This window comes from Saccostrea cucullata, unplaced genomic scaffold (genome assembly GCF_032062105.1).
Source record: "Saccostrea cucullata isolate Sc308-1 unplaced genomic scaffold, CSIRO_AGI_Scuc_v1 ctg8426, whole genome shotgun sequence".
Lineage (NCBI taxonomy): Eukaryota > Metazoa > Mollusca > Bivalvia > Ostreida > Ostreidae > Saccostrea > Saccostrea cuccullata.
This window is the reverse complement of record NW_026926476.1, coordinates 8,517-28,372: the sequence shown is the minus strand read 5'-3', so window position 1 is coordinate 28,372 and position 19,856 is coordinate 8,517. Positions and strand designations below refer to the sequence as shown.

The following is a 19,856-nucleotide window of genomic DNA, read 5'->3' as shown; positions in this document are numbered from 1 at the left end:
ATTTTGCGGTATTGTGCTGTACGACCCATATCCCACTGACTCAGAAAACACACTACATCTGGTGAACGACCGTTGGGTGAACGCAGAATCTTTACAGTTCCAGGAGTCCCTCTGTCCTCGGGAATAGCAAGGTTGCGCCCTCCTTCTCCTCTTCGCGTTTTGTAAATATCTGCCCATGGAAATTTATGAGCTATATACTTAGAAAGTCCATGAGAACGAATAGCTAAACAATTCACTTGGTGTGCTTTTACAGGAGTCGTGCAAATATCACCAAAGCTATAGACAATGTGTTCGCTATATCGCGCCCTTTCCCATTTCTCATGGTCTCTTCTTATTTCTTCTCTTAAATTTATTAACTGACTAGTTCTTGAACAATTAGAGGTTTCACTTTCAACTTGTTTATCATCTTTTAAGATTTTGTTATAAAACTCAGTACACATGTTTAAAATTTCTCGTCTCATTTGTTTGTACAGGACACACACGAAACCGTTCTTTTCAAACTTACTTTGATGAATCAAAGCAATACATATACATCTTATTTCAATAATGGACACATTTTAGGATCTTTATACATTATTGTCGTAGTAAGTTTCAACTCGTCATAACATTAAAATAAATATATTCATAGGACTAAACGTATGTGTATTAGCTAATCATAAGTAAAAATCATCCGGGTTTGCTTCCCTATATAGTCATTATTAGCATCCGGATTTGCTTTATACTTCCGCCTTTAAAGTCCACCTCTCCACCTCAAATCAGTTTGCACCTCAAATTAGCATAAAAACGATCACTCTATACTACTCACAGCATATTGTCAATCTCTCACCAGGGGGCATATTACGCCAACAGTATACAAATCATAGGAAGCGCTTTGCTGAAGTTACCGTTGTCGATAGGTAGCGCCTTGTGGAGGTTTCCGGTTTTGGTTGCAGAAGGATAAGGTTACGTGCGATAAAGCGATGTCGATAGGTAGCGCCTTATGGAAGTTTCCGGTTTTTTGGAGCCCATGCCATAAAGCGGTTAGCTAGCTAACCGCTTAAAAAGGAAAACACTTCTTGTTAACTTCAACTCGACGTTTAGTTAAATCGACGACGTATTGTCTAAAAACAACGGTTAATTCTATTCAAATGCCAATTAGATATATCCCATGCAATGAGCTGACATATCTGTTTAAAATTTGCATATTTTACTATAGTTGAAAGGGACGTTAATGATACATGTTACCTAACAAACAAGCTTTATAATAGACGTCATGTCTTCAGCTTTTCTAACGTCAACTTTCCTTTCTTAAGTAGAATCATAAACTTAGCGGGTATCAGTTATTATCAGTTAGCAAAACGAGGAAAACTATTGCAAAACGAGTTAATGAACCAATTGCAAGGATATCAAAAATCTCGTTTTAAGCCATCATTTCACAAGTGTTTTGACAATGACCTTGTCAATAAATTAAATGCTTACTTGCTTTTGATAGGAATCAGTGGGTCATTATTTACACATTGAATTGTCTACCCTTTTTTCCGTTTTTTTTTCGATCATGACAGTGAGCATTCAGTGGGCGTGACGGTTGGCAGAGTTCACTTACTCCTCCATGGCACCTGTTCTCAACTTTGATGCTATAAAGGTCTGTTTTGCTCCACTCAAGATTTGAACTGTTTGAATGGACATTTGAGCTGGAATACTGTTCGTTATCTTCATATTTTTCATCTAACATGTCTAAGCCAAAAAAAGATTTTTTTTTTACTCGAGTGTTCTCACAAAAAACCCCTTTATTTTGCAGTGATCCTATACACTGCAATTATAACTTACTTTTCTGCACTCCCCTATTCTAAAACGTCTTGATTATTAAATATTGTTTGAAATTTTTCAACAAAACGTAACACTGTTTCATATAGAAGTTTAGATGGCAAATTTATTGCCAATTTATTTAGAAATATAACTTTTAAAAGTTTTGTTTCTTCTTTCTTAAACATTAGGCCAGCATTTTTTTATTTTTAGGTTTACAAACCCGCCGCTCAAGTTTTTGAATTTTCAGGAAAAAAAATAAAATTTAGAATTTTGTTAATTTCCGATGTCAAATTTGAGTCGGGATCGAGATTTCAAATTCACGAACTTGTACTTCCGGTTTTAAATGCAGAAGGATAAAACGTACGCTGAACTAGGACCTGAGGTCCCCTGCTCAGTTCACGACTATCGGGCCTGTTTACTCCGCTACAAAATGTAGTGCGTTGCATACGTAAAGTGAAAATAGAATAAATCGTAATACTGTGAAGCCTTTAAAGTGTAAAACAAACGTTTTAAAAGGAATAACCATCTGATGGGTATTAGAAAAGATAGAGGGGGTGGAGGGTGGGTGCTGAGCAACATTAACTGCAATTTTATGCGATATATGATATATAAGCGTTTAACATTTATGGATTACGTTAGGTGACCTGTGGTCTCCCCAATGATTTTATTCCATGTAACGTTATAGTACTCATCAGTAGGGGACAACATTAGGTGACCAGAGAACAAGTAATATTGTACATCAGTAGGGGGACCAGAGGTCACCTTATATTGTACATCAGTAGGGGGAGGTCAGTAGGGAGAGCAAAGGTCACCTTATATAGTACATAAGTAGGGGGACCAGAGGTCACCTTATACTCTACATCAGTAGGGGGACCAGAGGGCACCTTATACTGTACCTCAGTAGGGGGACTAGAGGGCATTTTGAATTCTACATATGTAGGGGGACCAGAAGACACCTTATATTGTACATAAGTAGGGGACAACAGAAAGGGGGCCAGAGAACACCTTATATTCTAAATCAGTAGGGGGACCAGAGTTCACCTTTAATTCTACATATGTAGGGGGACCAGTGGTCACTTTATACTGTACATCAGTTGGGGACATCAGTAGGAGAGCAGAGGTCACCTTATAATGTACATAAGAAGTGGGACCAGAGGTCACCTTATATTGTACAGCAGTAGGGGGACCAGAGGTCACTTTAAATTGTACATCAATAGGGGGACCAGGAGTCACTTTATATTGTACATCATTTGGGGGACCAGAGGCAACCTTATATTGTACATCAGCTGTAGTAGGGGGACCAGAGGTCACCTTAAATTGTACATCAGCAGGGGGACCAGAGGTCACCTTATACTGTACATCAGTAGGGGGAGCAGAGGTCACCTATAATCCTACATATGTAGGGGAACCAGAGGTCACCTTATACTGTACATCAGTAGGGGACATTAGAAGGAGAGCAGAGGTTACCTTTAATTCTACATTTTTAAAAGGACCAGAGGTCACCTTATACTGTACATCAGTTGGGGGACTAGAGATAACTGATATTGTATATCAGTAGGAGGACCAGGAGTCACCTTACATTGTACATCAGTTGGGGGACCAGAGGCAACCTTATACTGTACATCAGCAGGGGGATCAGGAGTCACCTTTTATTATACATCAGTAGGGGGACCAGAAGTCACTATATACTGTACATCAGTAGTAGAGCGGAGGTCACCTTTAATTCTACATATGTAGGGGGACCAGAGGTCACCTTATACTGTTACCTTATACTGTTGTACATCATTAGGAGGACCAGGAGTAACCTTATATTGTACATCAGTTGGGGGACCAGATGCAACCTTATATTGTACATTAGCTATAGTAGGGGGACTAGATGTCACCTTATTTTGTACATCAGTAGGGGACATCAGAAGGGGGAGCAGAGGTCACCTTATATTGTACATAAGAAGGGGGAGCAGAGGTCACCTTATATTGTACAGCAGTAGGGTTTCCAGAGGTCACCTCAAATTGTACATCAATAGGGGGGCCAGGAGTCACTTTATATTGTACATCATTTGGGGGATCAGTAGGGGGACCTGTGGTCATCTTATATTGAACATCAGTAGGGGACCAGAGGACATCTAATATTATACTTTAAATCAATAGGGGGACCAGAGAGCACCTTATATTGTACATCAGTAGGGGGCATCAGTAGGGGGACTAGAGGTCACCTTATATATTGTTCATCAGTAGGGGACCTGTGGTCACCTTACATTGAACATCAGTAGGGGACCACTTATATTGTATATCAATAGGGGGACCAGAGGTAACCTTATATTGTACATCAGTAGGGGGACCAGAGGACACCATATATCGTACATTGGTAGGGGGACTAGGGGTCACCTTATATTGTACATCAGTACGGGGACTAGATGACACCTTATAATGTACATCAGTAGGGGGACCAGAGGGCACCTTATATTGTACATCAGTAGGGGGACCAGAGGACACTTTATATTGTACATCAGTAGGGGGACCAGAGGACACCTAATATTACACTTTAGATCAATAAGGGGACCAGAGGGCACCTTACAGTAGGGGACATCAGTAGAGGGACTAGAGGTAACCCTATATTGTATATCAATAGGGGGACCAGAGGTAACCTTATATTGTATATCAGTAGGGGGACCAGAGGACACCATATATCGTACATTGGAAGGGGGACTAGGGGTCACCTTATATTGTACATCAGTAGGGGACTAGAGGACACCTTATTATGTACATCGGTTGTTGAACCAGGGGACATCTTTTATTGTACACCAGTAGGGAGACCTGGGGACATCTTATATTGTACATGAGTAGGGGGACCAAGGGTCACCTTATATTGTACATCAGTAGGGAGACCAGAGGACACCTTATATTATTCATCAGCAGGGGGACCAGGGTCATCTTATATTGTACATCAGTACGGGGACCATAGGACTTCTTATATTGTACAACAGCAGGGTGACCAGGGTACATCTTATATTGTTCATAAGTTGGGGACATCAGTAGGGGGACCAGAGGACACCTTATATTATTCATCAGTAGGGGGACTAGGGGTTTCTTATTATGTACACCAGTAGGGTGAACAGAGGTCACCTTATATTGTACATCAGTAGTGGGACCATAGCACACCTTTTATGTATATCAGTAGGGGGACCAGGGGTCACCATATATTTTACAAAAGTAGGGGGACCAGGGGTCACCTTATAAAGTACAACAGTAGGGGGCCAGGGTTTACCTTATATTATACAACATTAGGAGGACGAAAGGACACCTTATATTGTACATCAGTAGGAGATAACAGTAGGGGGACCAGAGGTCACCTTTTATTGTACATCAGTAGGGAGACAGAGCCTTCAGTTCAATTTTAACGTTCGTTACTGGGTGGACCAGAAGAAAACTAATATTGTACAACAATAAGTTGACCAAAGGTCACCTTATATGTTATTTCATTATAGAGACTTATGGTCATCTTTATATTGTACAACAGAAAGGGGACCATAGGTCACCTTATACTGTACAAAAGCAGACGTCAGATTATATTGTACATCATAAGGGGAAACGGAGGTCACCTTATACATCAATAGGGGGTCAGAGGGCACCCTATGTTGTAGATCATTATGAGGACCTTAGGTCACTCTATATTTTACATCACAAGGGGGACCAGAGGTCACCTTGTATTGTACATAAATAAGGAGACCAGTGGTCCCCTTTGTTGTACATTTTTAAAGAAATCAGACATAAAAAATATTATATGAATGCAGAGAGATAAAGCATCAACGATTCTAGACTCGTCTTAACCAACAGACACCTAAAAAGAAAACAAGGGCGGACCAGTGGGTACAGATAAAATGCATATTAACGAGATGCTAGACGTTCACTTAAGAACACGACAAGAGGCCTATGGATCTTATAGGTCATTTGAACATCTTGTAAAACTTTAAAACTTTCATTTCAAATAAGCGGTAATAATTAGCAAGAATAAGTAGTGCTTATTGACCACAAAAACCCTCATCCTGAGGACATACATTTCACAATTTTGAAAAAAGAACAAATTTCAAAGCATTAATTCAATTACAGTATTGTCTACAAATGACATGGTACCCATGAGCCAGGGTCCTTGAAATTTATAATTCTGGAAGACACTCCCTTGCTTATCATAACTATATGTAGTTAGTTTAATTAATATCCAGGAGCAGAGAGGAAGATTTTTTAAAGTATTAAGGAGGCTGGGGAGTCAACAGATTAACCACAAATTAACCATCAGATATAACTTATTTTTTTAGATACGGTATCATAAGCTGTCAACTATCATTTGGCAAAGAAAAAAAAATCATACATTTTAGTTTTTAAATTTGATCATTTTTGTATATCTTTATATGGAGCTCTTCTTTTAAAGGAGATCAAAATAGTCTGAAAATGGCTGCCACCCCTCAGCCTCTTTAATGAATATAAACTTTACAGTTTATATAGCCCCAGCGTAACACCGGAACCTTTGACCTTTGGGTCACGAATTTCAAAACTTTGGAGAGAATACCCTTCCTCATCACAACTTTGCATGTAGTTAGTTTGTTTAATATCCAGGGGCAGAGGGAAATATTTTCAAAGAATAAATGCATTTCATAATTATTATTATTGTCGTTATTGGTATTTCCTGTGTGAACAGAATGGTGGATATGTGTGGTTTTTATGTCACGTGACATGGTCATATAAATAGCAGGTACGTGCTTAAAAAGTTACTCTACCGCTCGTACAGAACGTGTAAGGAATAGAAACCATTAAATTAGGCACACACACATATTATATGTACGTATATAAGTATTATTTAATGATTAAAAATAAAGTGTGTTGAAATGAATACAAATGTGTTAAATTTGTAAAAAACGTTCTGACGAGCAGCATTCCATACATATGAGTTGATTATTCTTTCAATACAGAAGAAAAAGTATAATCAATTTATATTCGGACAGACGAAGTGAGAGAGATTATAAATTAATATAAATTTTATAGCCCTGTCCTAACCCAAGGGCCCCTGACCCTGGGACAATGAATTTCACAATTTTGGTATGGAGTCAATGCTTATGATAATTATGCCAACAGTTCGACGGCTTGATGTTAATGAGTAAAGAAGATTTTTAAAGATTTCATCAATTGTAGTAATTACGCCCAAACATTCTTGCCTTAGGGGGTGGAGGGCAGGGACCATGAATTAAAAAAAATTTCCCTTTCACCCATAGATGCTTTATGCCAAAATTGGTTGTAAATGGTTGAGGGATTACAGAGAAAAGCTGAAAATGTTCAAATGTTAACGCACAATGCACAGCGCACGACGCCAGAAAAAAAATGATAGCAATAAGTCACATGCGTTGATTCAGGTGACCAAATAAGGAGTTCTTTGGTCTCAATATTTATGTAAAATATTAGGTGTCTTCTGGTCTCCCTGTTGACTTACAATATAATATTATAAGATGACCTCTGGTCTTATTGAATATAAAGTGTCTTCCGGTTTCTTCATAGTCGTTTAAAATAGTGTTATCATTAGTTTTTAATGATGTACAATATAATGTGACCTCTTGTCCCCTACTGATGTACAAATTACGAGGGCTGTTCAATAAATAATGTCCTGAACTGTATGACATACAATACTAAGCTTGAATTTATAACAATTGATGTGACTACTTTTCATCACATAGTTTAATTGTGAGAAGCTGGAAAGCAAGGGTATTCGAGACACTGCATTAAAAATGAATTGTAAAGAATCCATAAACTAAAGTAAAATTAAACCGTCCATTAAAGCTGCTGTAAAATTTGTTAAGAATCCCAAAGAAATACTCAATGAAATATGTAAAAATTTACTGCAATCAATGTTTGTTTTATAGACAATTTAGCAGGTGGATTTCACTGATAAAATGTATATAATGGGCATCAAAAATGAATACCGTACTTGCAAACAAAAATTAAACAAATAATGTACTGTTTGCCAAATTTCAGCAAATAATCACTAATGGTGTATGATTGAAAAGAAAAAGAAAAAGCTTCATGTATGATTCGAACTCTCTTCATAGCTCAGGTTTAGTCCAAGACCAACCGCTTTAACCACTACCGGTACGCTAGCTACGAAGTATATGCACTATTGACGTCTTTCAGTGTGATTTAAATGGACGGGTTTGTAACATTTCCATCATTTAAGCGTTCACGAAGAATGGAGACTTGACCGATTCATGTTCAAAATTCGTTTTTATAGCTTTATTAAACCCATTTCCACTAAATATGCTTAACTGTCAACTTTGAAATAAATATTATCAAATGATAAGTCGTTCAGAAAAATAAAATGATAAATTATTTTGAAGATGACATTACTGAGAACATGATTTTAGAAAAATATAGCTTTTTTGTGGATTTTGAAAATTGAAAAACATTTTGTCTCAGAGCGGGGGATTGTACACGCCTTATACGCCCTCTTTCAAAATACACATCATTTCGGGAGTAGTTCACACTGTTTTAAAAACGTTTGACAGAAAAAAAGCTTATTACTCAAAAGTAACCCTTTAAAAAATGAGTGAAAACGACTGCATATAAGAATATATGAACAATTATTTAAAATATCAGTAACTGTAGTTATCCACGTTTATTTGAATTTCAAACAGATAATGAAACTTGAATCTATTGCTTAAAACCATCAAAACAAATTTACAATAAGATGTACTTGACAAAAAAAGCAAAGGTCTAAGAAGAGCAGAGAATTGCAAGAGCACAAGGATAGATTTATAGGCAATTTTCTTAAATATGTGGTCTTATTGTTCAAATTCGTATTCGGGGATGCAGTTTAATTTCTGGAGGAATCTAGAAAACAATTTTTTGGCAAAAAATCAAAAGGTTAATGAGAATAAGGAATCCACAACATAATATTTTTTCCATGACAGCGTCCAAACCCGAAAGCCCTGAAGAGTTAAGGAGACTTGAGCATAAACAAAATTTAATGTTCATTCACGTTAACAATATTCGCTAGATCTTTCGCCTTTTGACTTGTTCCATTTGCCAAACTTGAGAAAACGCCTTTCAGAAGGAAGAAACAAGTCCAGGAAATCATAGAATCTGCAATAATCCAGTATACAAAGGTTCATATCAGAAATTGGATAAAAATGTTACTTACATGTGTTTTAATGAAAAGATAATTTTAGGTTAAATCATTATAACTAAATTATTGAAAAGCGACTTTTGTTTCTTTCCGAGCACCGAAGACATTATTAAACGACCCTTGTATAAGGTGACCTACCCATGTACAATTTCAGGTGTCCTCTGGTCCCCCAACTGATGTACAATATGAGGTGACCTCTAGTCCCCCTACTGATGTACAATATACGGTGACCTTTGGTCCCCCTACTGATGTGCAATATAAAGTTGCCTCTGATCCCCTTACTGATGTACAATACAAGGTGACATCTGGTCCCCCTTCTGATGTACAATTTGAGGTGACCACTGGAGTTTTATGAAGAGACAATCAACTACTGACTTTAACAATTTAAACAATGACTTACTCCATTACTTAAAATGTAAAAGTCAGCTGTCTAATGTAAAAGTAAGTCTCTTCATAAAACTCCATTAGTCCTCCTACTGATGTATAATATAAGGTGACCTCTGGTCCACTTAATGGTCCCCTACTGATGTACAATATGAGGTGACCTCTGGTCCCCCTACTGGTGTACAATATAAGGTGGCCTCTGGTCCTACTGATTCACAATATAAGGTGACCCCTGGTCCCCCTGCTGATGTACAATATAAAGTGTCCTTTGATCTCCTTACTCATGTGCAACATAAGGTGACCTCTGGTCCCCTTCTAATATTCAATTAAAGGTGACCTCTGGTCCCCCTACTGATATACATTAAAAAAATGGCCCCAGGTCCCCCTACTGATGTACAATATAAGATGTTCTCTGGTCCCCCTTCTGATTTTAAATATAAGATGACCCTGGTCCCCCTGCTGATATACAATATAAAATGGGCCTCTGGTCCCTCTACTTATGTACAATATAAGGTGACGTCTGGTCTCTCTTCTGATGTTAGATATAAGGTGACCTCTGGTCCCCCTTCTGTTGTTAGATATAAGGTGACCTCTGGTCCCCCTTACTGATGAACAATATAAGGTAGCCTCTGGTCCCCCTACCGATGCACAATATAAGGTGACCTCTGGTCCTCCTTCTGATGTACAATATAAGGTGACCCTTGGTCCCCCTGCTGATGTACAATATAAGGTGACCTCTGGTCATCCTACTGATGTTAAATATAAGGTGACCTCTGGTCCCCTTACTTATGTATAATATAAAGTAACCTCTGGTCCCCTTACTTATGTACAATATAAGCTGACCTCTGGTCCTTCTGCTGATGAACAATATAAGATGACCTCTGGTCCTACTACTGATGTACAATATTAGGTGTCCTCTGGTCCCCTTATTGATGTTCAATATAAGGTGACCTCTGATCCCTCTACTGATGTGCAGTAAAATATTAGGTGACTACTAGTCTCCGTACTCATGAAAAATATCGGGTGCCCTCTGGTCCCCGTACTGATGTACAATATAATGTGTCCTCTGGTCACCCTACTGATGTACAATATAAGGTGAACCCTGGTACAACAGCTGATGATCAATATAAAGTGACCTCTCATCCCCTTACTGATGTACAATATAAGGTGACCTCTAGTCCCCTTTCTTGTGTTAAATATAAGGTGTCCTCTGGTCCCGCTACAGATGTACAGTACAATATTAGGTGACCACTATTCCCCGAACAATATAAAATGACGTCTGGTCATCCTTCTGATGATAAATATAAGGTGACCTCTGGTCCCCCTACTGATGAACAATAAAAGGTGACCTAAGGTACCCCTGCTGATGTCCATATTTAACTTCTGGTCATCCTTGTGATGTTTAATCTAAGGTGACCTCTGGTCCCCCCTACTTTTGTACAATATAAAGTGACTTCTGGTTCCCCCTACTGATGTTCAATATAAGGTGAACTCTGTTTCTCCTACCGATGTACAATATCAGGTGTCCTCTGGTCCCCCTACTGATGTACAATATAAGGTGTCCTCTGGTTCCCTTATTGGTGTACAATATGAGGTGACCTCTGTCCCCTTTACTGATGTACAGTACAATATAAGGTGACCACTAGCCCCCGTATTAATGTAAAATATCGGGTGACCTCTGGTCCCCGTAATGATGTACAAAATAAGGTGTCCTCTGGTCCCCCTACTGATGTACAATAAAAGGTGACCCCTTTCCCCCCACTTATGTACAATATAAGGTGTCCTCTGGTCCCCCTACAGATGTATAGTATAAGGTGTCCTCTGGTCCCCCCTACTGATATACAAGAGAGGACCTCAGTTCCTTCTGCTGATGTACAATATAAGATGACCTCTGGTCCTACTACTAATGTAAAATATAAAGTGTCCTCTGGTCCCGCTACAGATGTACAGTACAATATTATGCGACCACTAGTCCCCGTACAATATAAAGGGACCTCTGGTCCTTCTGCTGATGTACAATATACGATGACTTTTGGTTTTACTACTGATGTACAATATAAGGTGACCTCTGGTCTCTCTACTGATGTACAGTACAATATTAGGTGATAAATAGTCCCCGTACTAATGTAAAATATCGGGTGACCTCTGGTCCCCGTATTGATGTACAATATAAGGTGTCCATTGGTCCCCCTACTGATGTATAGTATAAGGTGTCCCCCCCCCCACTGATGCACAATATAAGGTGCCCTCTGGTCTCCCTACTGATGTACAATATAAGGTGTCCTCTGTTCCCTCTACTTATGTACAGTACAATATTAGGTTACCTGTAGTCCCCCTACTGATGTACATTATTGGGTGACCTCTGGTCCCCCAAATGATTACGATTTAAGGTATCCCCAGGTCCCCCTATTATGTGCAATAAAAGATTACCTTTGGACCCCTATTGATTTAAAATGTAAGGTGACCTATGATCCCTCTGATGATGTACAATATAAGGTAACAACTGGTCTCCCTAATAATGTTAAATATAAGGTGGCCTCTGGTCCCCCTACTGATGTGCAATGTAAGGTGATCTATGGTCCCCCCTATTGATGTAAAATATTAGGTTACCTCTGGTCACCCTTTATTATTATATATATTAGAAAGTTTATCTTTATAAAGTTATAAATATGATTATTTTGGAGTAAGACAAAGAAAATTGTCTATCATATAAAATTCAATTAATATATATGGTGACCTAAAGTCTCCGTATTATCGATGAATTTACTTTTGTGCCTTTAATGCCTGGAGAGTTCCTAGAATGTTTTATTACTACGCAAAATGACGAACTATTTGCGGGGGACCCCAGGTCCTAGTTCAGCGTACGTTTTATCCTTCTGCGTTTTAAATAATGAAGGGAGATTTGTGTCAAGTCCATAGCAGCACTAAAGCTTGGTTTGATGTAAATATTTATCGATAGGAGTGCCATTCAAAACGTTTCACCCGTTCAGAGAACAATAAAATGCTGACGACTTTGTTGCAAAGTGACATGTTGGTGAGATAATTATGTATCCGTATTCAAAAGTAACTGTCTGTAATTGTAAATTATTTTCCTCCTACAGGTTTAAAACTGCCCATGGTAGCTATTGTCAGAGACATTGTTTAGGTTTCTGTCATAGCTTACAGTCTTAGCATCATTCTTCAGAAAAGGGTCGCTTATGCATCAGATGTAATGAATAAAATTATGGGAGAAGTTAAGTCCATTTGAGGAAGAAATAAACAATAGTCTTAAGAAATAAAATATTTCAAACTATTTAAAAAGAAGAATATACAAATATATACAGGCATGTAGTATCGTTTATGGCAGCCTGAAAAATTAGTTTACACTTAATTGAAAAAAATTCCACCCTACTCCTCAATACTCCTTGGGAGTACTCCCTGTCTGTTTTATAAAAGGAATTATTACTTTTATAGGTCTCGAGTATATTAATATTTTAGAATAATTTCTACCTAACACACATTAAAAACAAAAATAAAGATATATTAAAAGAGATTTAAAAAATTGATTTTTTAAAAAAAAATCTGTATTTTGTCCAACATCAAAAGATTTATTTCACTGCCCCCAACTGGTAGATGATGAAATAAACAATTAAAGGTTGTATTTTCCCCTTTGTAACCCTTATTTGTCCAGTGGCAAGAAGCCTGTTAGGAGAGCATAAACAAAGAAGCAAAAATTAATGTAGAAAAGTTGATAATGTATCCAAAATATAATTTTATTATTTTTTTATTTCCTCCTCCTAACGGACTTTTTCATTCAGATGTTTGTTAACCTAAAAATAAAAAAAATGCAGGCCTTAACAATGCTTTACTTTGTCTTGGTATTAAGATCAAGTTATTTTTTCTTCTTCTTTCCTTTGTGATATCTTTTTTATATTTGTTCAACGTATGCTTATTATATCCATTAAGAGTATGTATGCCAATATGTAGACATGTAGCAACAGTTGTTTTATCCACTGAAATTCTTCAAACTTTATCTTTGAATTTAATGATAAAATATAGGGAAAATTAGTTGATCTCCAAAAATTTTCAGGAAATGCGAAGGAAAGCACCTACTATGATTTTTTTTTTATTGAAAGTTGATCAGCAAATACATTTAGTATGAAAAACTATTGGTATTCAGGATTTTGAAGAAAATTGCTGATTTTTTTTATTTTAACTGTGCATCCGTGTCTTCTGATTACTAAATCATTTTATACTGATTTAATTTTAAATTTAATGAAAGCTTCACTTACAGACATTTTGAATAAACTATGAATTAAAGAGTTATCCTTCTTGACGACGAATCGGACTACCTTAAAAAAATACATAGGGTGACCAGTATGAAGTGCTCGATAAGGTTCTTTTTATATACGTATACAGACAATTGCCATTGTACAACGTTACCGCTTACTTTTCTCGGGTTTCCCCTATTAAAACTAGATCAAAGTTACTTTTAATTTCTTTTGTAATTAGTTATGAAAACACAGTGATATATAATTTTATCACTTTTTAAGAAAAACCATTGAATCTAAATTAACTAGTGTCAAATACTGTATGCGTAGCTCAGCATAATTATCACGCCGAGCTTGACCTAGTTTGTCACCTCAGGCAATTGACCGCTTATAATGAAAACAAATTACAAGAGGGCAATTATTTTAATCATATCTTTCACACTTTACATAGTTTGAATAATCTTACACATTGTAGATGGTCTGTATAAAAATTCAACGCTGCCTTTGTATCCCCGTGAATTCAAAGATACATAACTCTTGATTAAATATTTCGTCAAAATTAACACTCGTCAATTTTCGTAAACAAGAAATCGTCAATTTTTCAACTCGTCAATATAACCACGTTTATAGTACCCTTGACTTGGCAAACATGAGAATCACGATTCTACTTTCAGGCCGAAGTTTCCAAGAATTTCTTTTTTCTTCCTGGTGTAAAATTAAGAATTGACCGATCTGTCTGATAAGAATTTACATATAAAGAGTCCCATATGTAGATAAGGCTGATTAAAGTCTCCCTTTTCTTTCAGTTTATTGTGGCAAGTGCATTGTATTTTATATACTCTTAGGCCTAATTGCTGATACTTCTTGCAAAAGAGCAATATAAAACCTTCAATACTCTTTCATTTAAAAGAAAAAAAATCGCTTTTTAAAGTTTCAAATCGCTCATTTATTTATTTCACATATAAATATTAATTAGGGAATTTCATATGTACATTGTAATGCAGACTTTTTATCGAGTAATGAAAATGACTGGAATGACCATTATCTTCATTTCGGCAACGGTTCTGGCAGGTAAGTGGAATCCTCTCAAAAATTTTGTTTAGCATTTGATTTAGGTTGCGAATCAAAATGCATCAAACCAAAGGTGTCCAGATTTTATCTGTAAAGGCCTTCATTCCTATATTAACATGTAAATATAATCATGCAATTTGTTTAAAATTTAGAGAACTGAGATATAAAATAAGTAAAAATCTGATGTTCATCTATTTTTTTCTAAACGCTTTTGTGAAATGTTTAAAGTATTATTATTCATAGCATTTTTTATTTGAACTTAAGGTTTTATTAAGCCTAAATTATGCTTGATATGGCGTGATTGCTATGTAGAGGATCATTATTTTGTTCCCGGTATAGTTTTTTATTTTTTCAGTCTTATGGTCGTTGCTTACTAGTTTTCGAAAAAATAATTGACAAACCATAACAATTGATCTTTCCTTTGAGACAATAGTTTTAAATACGAAGTATAAAAGAAAGTTTGAGTTTTTGACTTTGTGTGCTTTAAAAGTCTAATAATTTCAAAAAGTTCTGAAATTAGCTTGAGTATGAGCCTGGTAAATAAAGCTCATAAAACATGAAATTATGTCATGAAAAAGATAAAATGGCGTCATTCAGTTCTATCAGAAAAGTCCCAAATTGACTTTGTTTTAGTTCTTTCCTTGGCTCTCCAACTTAGATTTTTGGATATGTTGTGTCCAATTATCTTAAAAAAAAAAAAACCACATTTCTCAAAATTGTTTTGTTAGATCCCTCCAATTATATCTTATATCCACGAGTTTTTCTACAGTTTTATAAGTGGTAAGATATTTAAATTGTACTAGAGTTATTGTTATTAATTTTATACTAGTATTTGTATTTTTAGTGAGTGGAAAAACCTTTAATAAGTGCGAACTGGCAAAGGAATTAGCAAGACACGGCGTAGCCCATGGTGATATTGCTAATTGTAAGTGAATATAATTAATTAACCATAGCAAAATGTTGTTTTTTTTTCTCAAAAAAGCAATGTCTGATTAACCAAGGAAATATCATTAGTTGTTTTTCTTAAGGAACATAATTAAATCCTTACTGAACTGCTAAATGTAAGTGAATTTTATGTTAAAAAAAATGGTTTGCCACCTAGTGGCGTTTGAAAAATTACCCACTTTGAAAATTTTTTTCAAAGTGCGTTAAATTTGGGACCAATTCAACGCACTTTGAAAAAATAAAATTTCTTTTCAAAAATGTGTATGGCTTGGTCAATATTCTTGAAAATTATAGGTATGAAAAATAATTGAACCTGTTAGATAACTCTTTGGTGATAAGGTCACTTCAGGATGTGAAAGCGATCGAGTGGTTTTGATTTTTCCATACTTTGAAAATTCTTTCTCTCTTAAATGCTTTTACTGTACTTTATTCTTTTTCCAGTTTGCATACATTTAATGTAAACTAAAAATTATTTAAAGTTTTCAACGTCACACCAGTTATGCAAATACATTTATTTGGGTGTAGCATAGGCATCGGTACCCGCGGGGGGTTAGTTACAAAAATGTTTTGCAAAGATATACATAATATAGGCATTAAGAATTGGGCCTTACATGGGGGGTCCACTTTCAATTTGCTACTGACGGCCGGCTATGTATAAGGAAAGAAAATGAGTCGGACTGAGCGACCTTCTATATACTCATCTTCTCCTTGTTAAATTTTCAATGAGACTAAATCAATACATGTAAATTAAAAAGTTTTTTCGGAAGATATATTTATTACAAATTGATTCTCTCTATTACTAAAATCTATCTAAGTCTAGAATTTTATATTTTTTTCAAAGTGCGTTAAATGTCCACATAGTAAAAAATGTTGATGTACATTCTTAACGCACTTTGAAAAAAAATTTCAAAGTGCGTTGATTTTGTCCCAATTTTAACGCACTTTGAAAAATTTTTTCTAAGTGCGTAATTTTTTCAAAGTGCGTTGCCACATGGCGTCCAATTGGATGAATATCAATTCAATGTAGTATTCATTATGATTATTAATGCTTTTTTTATTGTTTCCCGCATGGTGCAGTTATAGAGCGTCTGCTCTGGAGCCCTTGTATTAAATGAGCGACTGATTTCGGTAAAAACAGAACAAATTGTTTAACAAAATTTTAAATAGGCTTCACTAAAAACACATCAGTATTTGTAAAACCCTTTTGATATTCTTTATGTTCCTTTTATTTAGATGTCTGTATGGCAGAACATGAGTCGGGATTTAACACACACATAAGAAGTGCTGCAAATTCTGATGGAACACACGACCATGGAATTTTCCAGATAAATGATTTTTGGAATTGTGATCCTCAAATTGGACTTCCCACCATGAATGGCTGCAATCATCCCTGCTCGGGTACCGTATGGATATGGATATGCAGATTTTATTTGAAAAATGAAATATGTCAGAAAGGACAATATGCAACTAATATCAAGAAAGAATTATAATTCTAAAAATAATAACTCTATTTAAGTCATTCTCTGATAGATTTCAGAAATGACGATATATCTGATGACATCAGGTGTGTACAACAGCTGAAGAGAGAACATCATGGATTTGGATTTTCGTAAGTTTTAATGGATTTCTGGTAGTTTCACCCCCCCCCCCGAAAATTTCAAAACCTGCAGACTAGTTCTGTACATGTAAGACATAACTGTACTCTTTCCATTTGAGTGGATGTTTTCAACATTTTTAATTAAGCTAAGTTTGAATAAAAAAATTCTAACCATCTACTAAATCAGATGATTGCTTCACGTTATACATGTTCATGTACAAGCCGATCTACAAAATCATTACTCATCAAGTATTATAGATATTGAATTACATAGGCATAATACATGTAAACTGACATTCTTAGCTCACCTCAACGAAGTTATGGGGAGCTTATGTGATACCCTCGGAGCACAGGCACTTGTTTCGGGAATAAATTTTTAACCCTAGTATAATTATACTATGGGTAAAAGTATTATTTCCCGAAACAAGTGTCTGTGTCTCGGAGACGGCCTCGATGTCGTGCCGGCGTCCTTGGTTGAGGTTTTTGGTGCAGTTTTATTTTTAAGTACTTCTATGCCCTTCATTGATTCGACATGCATGGAAGATGCTTTGAGTGTGTTTCATTGTACCAGATAAGGTTTCAAATGCTGCAATTTCAGCAAAGGAATGACCAGGTTAATGATTTTGAAGCAGGTTAGGGTTTTTGATGCAGTTTAAAGTTTTTGCTGTAGGTCTTATTACGAAGTAACTATACGCCCCCTTGCTCACCAAACCTGCATGAATGATAGTTTTTACTTCGGATGCTGGGTCTAACCTTTATCTTCCGGATGATTTTTTGGTGCAGGTCTCTTTTTCAAGTAACTTTGAGCCCATGATGACCAAACTTGCATGGATGATAATCTAAGAATATACACTAATAGACTTGCTTCGGATGCAGAATCCTATATTAACCAAACTTGCATGGATGATGCATCAAGGGAGGAACACTCTCAAACTTGCTTTAGATGCTGAATTTGAATTACATTTTCTTGAATGGCGACTAGTTTGAAGTTCTTGGATAAGTGTATTACTAAGTAATTGCGAGCCGTTTCAGTTCAAAATTGCATAAATTTTGCATTTTGGTATGTAAACTTCTAGATTCTTACTTTAATGTGTTACTTTGCCCTATTTAACAACAAGGTGAGCTATGTAATCTCAGATTACCTTTGTTTTATGTTCTTTTTTGCAGGCATTTCTCTTGAAGAGATTATCAAAAATAATTTAAAAGCTTCAATATTTTTACTGTCTCAATAATAAATACTTTTCTTTTTTATTGATCTTCTTTTATAAATTGTTAAAAAAAATCGGAAAATTAGAAAAAAAATTAACCGAAGTTAAATTCATAACACTTATTAAAATAATACAGTTATTTAATTAATTCTTTTTATTCTTCTTCAGTTATGCCTGGAGAGACTACTGTCAGCACATAGACTCGAACTATCTCAGAGGATGCTCTTATTAAGAGGATTTCATCTATCACTCCTCTGAAATATATTTATGTCAAATACTGTACCTAGAATATGTTCTGAAAAAGTATAACTTTTATCAATCCAACATTCTGAAAGAAATGCAATATCATACTTTCGAATAACTTCAACAATATTCTTATCATAAATCTATCTTATTTACAATCGACCTTTTCACATTCGCGGGCACTTGGGGGCTGCCCCCCCCCCCCCTCTTTATTTTTTCTTCTTTTTTGTCAATCTGGGATGTCGACACACCTTTTCTTCTATTTTGGTAGTCTAATAAGCATCTCTTGATATCGATAATGAAACCCTTTTGTCTTTATCAGCAGTTTTTAAATATATCGTTTTCGACTGATGGACTCTCCATGACCCCCCCCCCCTCCTATTCCCCCGGTCAGTTGGCCTGTTCAAGCACAGCATCGATATATGCCTGATATTTGAAATCGTGCGACATTTGGTCTTAATTTACCTCTTTGAAATCTGACAAATCTTTGTACGAATGTATACGAATGTATAGATGTCCCTGGAATCTCAACAACACAAACAAATAGCTCTTGATTGGCCATTATCGTCATATCTCTTTAAGACATTCAAATATGAAACAGATGTAACAGGCTGTTTCGGTGTCTTTTATTTCGAGTTCACTGGAATGTTTCTAGTCGACGTTTGAATGGAAGAAACAATTGTTAATTGATGAAACAGTGAAAAGAGGACGAAATATCTGAATGTCGAATTGAAGGCCATAGCAAATGGTTTCTTTTCATGTATTGAAGATATTGAATAAAATAAAAAAAACCACAGTTCAGCAAATGAAAAAACACAATTAGCACCCATTTTAAATTCAATTTTCAATTAACAATAGTTACTTCCATTCATAAGTCTAGTCTTACTGAACTTAAAGATAAAAGATACTACAGGGTCTGATACAACTGTTTCTTATTTTGAATATTTTACTACAAAAAGACGCTAACGGTTAAAACTTTATGAAGGATATGAAGAAAACGAACAGTATTCAATATCAAAGTCCATAAAACAATACAAAACAGGAGCAGAGCAAACACGGACCTCCAAAACATCAGAAGTGGGATCAGATGCCATGGAGGAGTCAGCATCCCCTGCTGACCTGTCACACCCGCCGTGTGCTCCTTGTCATGATCGGGAAATAACGGAATAATCCGTTATCAATTCAGTGTATAGATAATGGACTAACAA

At 36.0% G+C, this 19,856-nt stretch overlaps 1 protein-coding gene across 1 annotated transcript; it reads left to right on the top strand.

Annotated features, from left to right (window-relative positions):
• Positions 1 to 14,596: 14,596 nt before the first annotated feature.
• On the top strand, positions 14,597 to 18,701 carry LOC134271776 (lysozyme C, milk isozyme-like). Its single transcript, XM_062753986.1, has 5 exons — positions 14,597 to 14,655; positions 15,500 to 15,580; positions 16,834 to 16,998; positions 17,131 to 17,209; positions 18,574 to 18,701. Exons 1-5 carry the CDS (start codon positions 14,604 to 14,606, stop codon positions 18,635 to 18,637), a joined length of 441 nt encoding a protein of 146 aa, XP_062609970.1. The 5' UTR covers positions 14,597 to 14,603; the 3' UTR covers positions 18,638 to 18,701.
• The last annotated feature ends 1,155 nt before the right edge of the window (positions 18,702 to 19,856 follow it).